This window comes from Salvia miltiorrhiza, chromosome 4 (genome assembly GCF_028751815.1).
Source record: "Salvia miltiorrhiza cultivar Shanhuang (shh) chromosome 4, IMPLAD_Smil_shh, whole genome shotgun sequence".
NCBI lineage: Eukaryota > Viridiplantae > Streptophyta > Magnoliopsida > Lamiales > Lamiaceae > Salvia > Salvia miltiorrhiza.
In genome coordinates, this window is record NC_080390.1 from 3,784,816 (window position 1) to 3,790,013 (window position 5,198).

Sequence of the window (5,198 nt, forward strand, 5' to 3'; positions counted from 1 at the left end):
AAATGAGAAGAGAGAATCACTTTCTACAGTAAGATCTCAAGATCTACAGTGAATGCATCGTCTTGTTGAATAAATGCATTATATTAATTCAAATTAATCTTGGAAACAGTGAAAATTTTATCTTTTTTCGAGTGCACTAATTTTAATAGCGAATGCATTTATTTTTACAGTGAATGTATTATTTTCACATTCTCACGAAAAATGTAAATATATAAAAATATAATTTAACTTGTACCTAAAAATATAATTCCCGCCTATACTTTTTTAAATTCTATCTCAATTATTAGCTACATGAAGATGCTTGTGACATTTTTTCTCTCTATTTTTTAGATGTTGATATATGCAATGCAAGTTATCATGTGATTGAAAAATTGAAAATGCAATATTATACTGAGAAAGTTATGGATTAATTAAATGAATTATAACAGAATCCAAAGACAAAGTCCTATCAATGTACACTAGTGCTATATATGACTTGGTTACATTCCGTTTTCTCGCATTCAATACATAGTTCTGAATTCTTAAATTAATTGTATGGACTGAATAATTCAAATGGCCTAATATAATCCATTTTCTTTTTTGTTTTAAATAGAAATGTCAAATGGTTCTACGCCCGAGTTGATCATTAATTAACTTAAATAAATACATGATGCCCGGCCTAATCTTTCAAATTTCTATCACAAGTAATATCATTTCAAATTAAACATTCATAGGCAATTTTTAATTTCTCACATCTATATAAACCGTACTTGTACGTAGCTTTCTACCATATCTTTAATTTAGCGAAAGAAAATGTCCAAGTTTTGCATAGTTTTCCTACTGATGCTCACTATAGCTAGTGTCAAAAGCAAAAATTATAATAATATTACTAAATTTCGTGTTTATGTCCATGAATATTTTAGCGGGCCAAATGCAAATATTTATGAGGTTGCTCGAGCCAACATCACGGCTAATTCCCCGGCGTCCTTCGGCCTCGTCAGCGTCGGAGACACGTCGATGACGAGTGGGCCCGACATGAACACGGGGAAGTTGGGGCGGGCTCAAGGCTATACGGTAAATACAGACCTAAAGGAGTTGGTTACTATGCTCAACGCGGAGTTTATATTCACGGTCGGGAAGTATCGAGGAAGCTCCTTAATTGTGTCGGGACGTATTAATCATGAACTTGCCATCGTGGGTGGAACGGCTCTCTTTCGAATGGCGCGAGGATACGTCGATTCTACTACTTATTTTAGTGATCCTCACACTGGTTATGTCATTGGCATTTTTGATTTCTCAGTTTATCTTGACTAGGAATCAATTTATAATATATAGTCACTTGATATGTACAACTTTACGTGCGCCTTTCACTGAATTAATAAAGGGATAATTGCGTGAAAATACACAAACTTTGCCAAAAATTCATATTTGACGCGAAATTAGAATTTTACATTTTAATACACCAACTTTTGTTGTTGTCCAAATTTGACACGACTTAATTCTTAAAAATTCAAAAAATAACCCCTTTTTGTAAATAATTATACAAAGACCCACTTATGTTATTATTTGGGACATTTTGTAATACCCGAACTTTTGATGACGTGTTTAATTGCTTGAGTTTGAGTAATTAGGGTTTAGATCCCTTGTTTGATTTACTTTGTAAACAGATGAGGAGTTATATGAAGTTTTCTTATTATTTTTAAGATGTTGAGATGTTCTTTCGATGATGTAAGAATGATGTGAGATTTTATATTCGTATTTGAGTTTGAGTATTTGAATAATTCGAGATAATTATTTGAATGAGAACGATGAACTCGGAAGTGAAATCTGAGTCCGTTAAAACGTTTTTGAAAATTTTGACTTTTGACGATAAATAGTAAAATACTGCTATTTCGTCTTTTTGTCGACTTTCAAAATCTTACGTGCACGTCGTCGAGAAATATTCTTAGTTTTTCGATACGAGTCCAATAATGAAAGTTTTTATTTTTGGACGACGAGTGAATAGTAAATCGGGATTTCTCGATAAACGTGTAAATCTCGTTTATCAGAATTTCGAGAACGAGCTTGTATTTTCTATATTTATATAGAATTACGAGTGTAATAAAAGTGAGTAGGAGTTGAGAGGGCGAGTAACGAAGAGTATGGGTAGTTAGTCGTTAAAACGAGACGAGACGAAACGAGATATTTAACGACTAAATATCTAGGCCTACCCTACCAAAACCACCCCCCAACCGCCCACTACCCTTAACTCACGCTGCACACAACACACACACACTAATTTGTGCTGCACACACACTAAACCACATTAGAAACACACACACACTTCACGTAACACCATTGTTGAGAAGCTTAAGCTTTTGACCTCCGATTTGAGCATCGAGACGAGCGCCGATCATCTTTTCGATCACGTATCTAAGTAGGTAAGATCTCTACCTACGTTTTGATGGTTTTCTTTTCGATTTTCGTCGACGTCGAAAAACGTCGATTCTCGACTTTATTTTGAAACGACGTCGGATCGTCGTGAAATTTTAGTATGTTGTTCTTGGGTAGATGTTGAGCATGTTTAATGAAGGGAGTAAGAACGGAACGAACCGTAGCTATGAAACCCATGAGGGCAGCCCCGTTTTTCACATATTAGCTTGTCTTTCGATTTTTGTTTGATCGTTTTGACTTGATATTTGTGCTTAGGGGTATGCTAGAGTCGATATATATTAAATTCGTATTTTTCCAAGCACGAAAATTGTATAAATTTTTAGAGTATGATTATTTAAATTCGTGAAGTTTGAGACGTTGCATAATGAATATTATTGCGTATATGTGTTCTACGATATCACATGAGCATGCTAATTGATTTACAATTTATGGATGATAATTGTTGAACGAAATTAAAACTGGAATTCTGTCAAAATTTTACAGCAGTTTCAAGCTTATGTTTCGATGAGTTTTCATTGCTTGATGGCTCTGAAATTTTAGTATGTTTATCTATGATATGTGTATTTCGTTGCGGCAAAATTTCATGTCTTTTGGATGATGTTTGCTATTTTAAAGATATTTTGAAAAATCCTTGACAGAATCTGTCAACTATTGGTAGACTTCACAAAAACGTTTATATCTATTAATCCATGAAGGATTTTGCATCACCGTTTTTTTTAAACGAAACTAGACTTCAATACTTTTCAAAAAACATAAGATTTCGATTTTTATGACCTCTGAAACAGAGCAGTTTATTATTTCAAAAATGCCCTGTTCTGCTGTCATATTTGTCCAACAGTAAAAGTGTATGAGTTTCATTGTTTATTTGGCAGATCATATGAACGTTTTCTCTTGTGAAATTTTAACCAAATCTTCAAGGATACCTTTAGTTTTGGATGATTAAATTTGATGGAATTTATTAAGGTTTGCCTTGGTTTCTAATGGCCTAAACAAAATTGGCAGAAACTGTCAATCTTTGACAGCCTGCACTAAAAGAGCAATATCTCCAAAAACCTTTAACCTTTTTGGTTAACTACCATTTTTAGAATGAACTACACTTCATGAAGTTTTTGAGATCAATTGGTATGAGAGTTTATGATGATTGAGTTGGTTGTTATGAATTTTTAAAGATGACACAAAAACAGCAAAACTTTCTAGAAAACAACTTGATTATATTTGTTTTGATGGATGATACGATATGACTAAATGGTGTGAGTTGTGAGAGTTATGATTAACGCACATAAATGTTGGTATGTGACACTCGAACAATTGGTGTCGAGTATAAATGATAGTTTACTGATAAAGAGTTTTGATGATTTTGAATTGTTTGGTTTGCGTTGAAAAGATGTCAAGATGTTAAGTTTTGAGTCGAGAGACGAGTTCACGTAGTGAGATTCACGCGTTGAAATCTCGTGGCTGACATTATATATGAATAGGTCATGCCGAAATTTTTAGTGAAATTAGAATTTGAGCATAGTCAATTCTTGTTGACCCGTGACTCAAATACATGCCTAATGGAAAGTTTAACTTTCTAATCGGTTAATTAGACGAGATGAGAGCGAATAGATCTGCTAAGAAAGTGGACTTTTCGATGTGTTAAATATTTCTTTTAATTGAAGCGCTGCTAATTATAACATAAGGATGTTATAATTAATGAGTAATGACGAGAGATAATAATTGTTATATTGATTAACAATCAAGAGAGATGAACATTAGAGATATTAATGTTTCATAAAAGAGATTAGATTATTAATCGAGGTTTCTTTTATAACTTCTCACCAATTCTTCATAACGATGAAGGTCCTTTTGGGAAGTAACGACTTGAGGGAGAGAGTGACGTTACTCATTGATACAGAGACACAACGAGGTGGGCATTACTTTTACTATACGTATATAGAGATCCCCTGCTTGTCGTAGGCCTCTTATACGAATGAATGCATGAGATGATTTAACTGTTAATTTCAGTTTTATATATCTATCAAACGAGTTTAATGCTACATTTGAGCAAGTTATTTCATGACAAAATCTTTGAGTTAAAGTTATTTCAAGTATTGTCTTGCCATAAAATGTTTAAATTTTAGTATGATATCTATCTGCTTTGGCTTTGCCAATGATGCAATCGAATTCGGGTCCTGAGCAGTTGATAGCTATCCTGCCAGGACTAGTGTACACCAGTGACCGTGAGTCATCTAGCGGGTTGGCCGGTCAAGTGACCGTGAGAGGTGGCCACCTCTCCGGCACACAGTTCCAGATATGATAGATTACAAAAGAACTTAGTCTGATCAGACGAACTTTAAGAATCACAAATGAACTTAGTAAGCTTGGGCCTTTTTAGCGAAAAACTCCCTTGTTGTACTGATTATGATGGCATGACAATTTATAGTTTTGAAGCATGTATTTTTATACCTAGGCATACGTGCCCACTGAGTGCTTTTGTACTCAGCCCTGCATATGTTTTCTAAATGTGCAGGTTGAGCTGATGTGATGATGGTGCTGCAATGAGCGGAGTCTCCAGGGTTGTTAATAAATAGTTAACCTGTCTAGAATATGTCTTCATACATATGTCTAGCTACTTTCCGCTGCAAGATGTTGTTGATGTTATAGTATGTTATGTCATACTTTGAGTCTTAAGAGAATGGTTTCATACGATGTATAACTTGATTAATGATATTAATTAAGTTTTATGCTGTCTTTCATAGACTGTTTTCAATTGAGTATTAATGAATAAAAATGACGAGTTTTATTAA

General features: G+C 33.9%; 1 protein-coding gene and 1 long non-coding RNA gene across 2 annotated transcripts; both read left to right on the forward strand.

Annotated features, from left to right (window-relative positions):
• The first annotated feature begins 792 nt into the window (after window positions 1-792).
• LOC131021163 (dirigent protein 22-like) lies at window positions 793-1,293 on the forward strand. Its single transcript, XM_057950253.1, has one exon. The coding sequence runs from the start codon at window positions 793-795 to the stop codon at window positions 1,291-1,293; it is 501 nt and encodes a 166-aa protein (XP_057806236.1).
• A 2,662-nt stretch (window positions 1,294-3,955) lies between these two features.
• On the forward strand, window positions 3,956-5,198 carry LOC131022290 (uncharacterized). The gene is made up of 2 exons (XR_009101224.1): window positions 3,956-4,318; window positions 4,922-5,198. It is a non-coding gene; the product is annotated as an uncharacterized LOC131022290 (long non-coding RNA).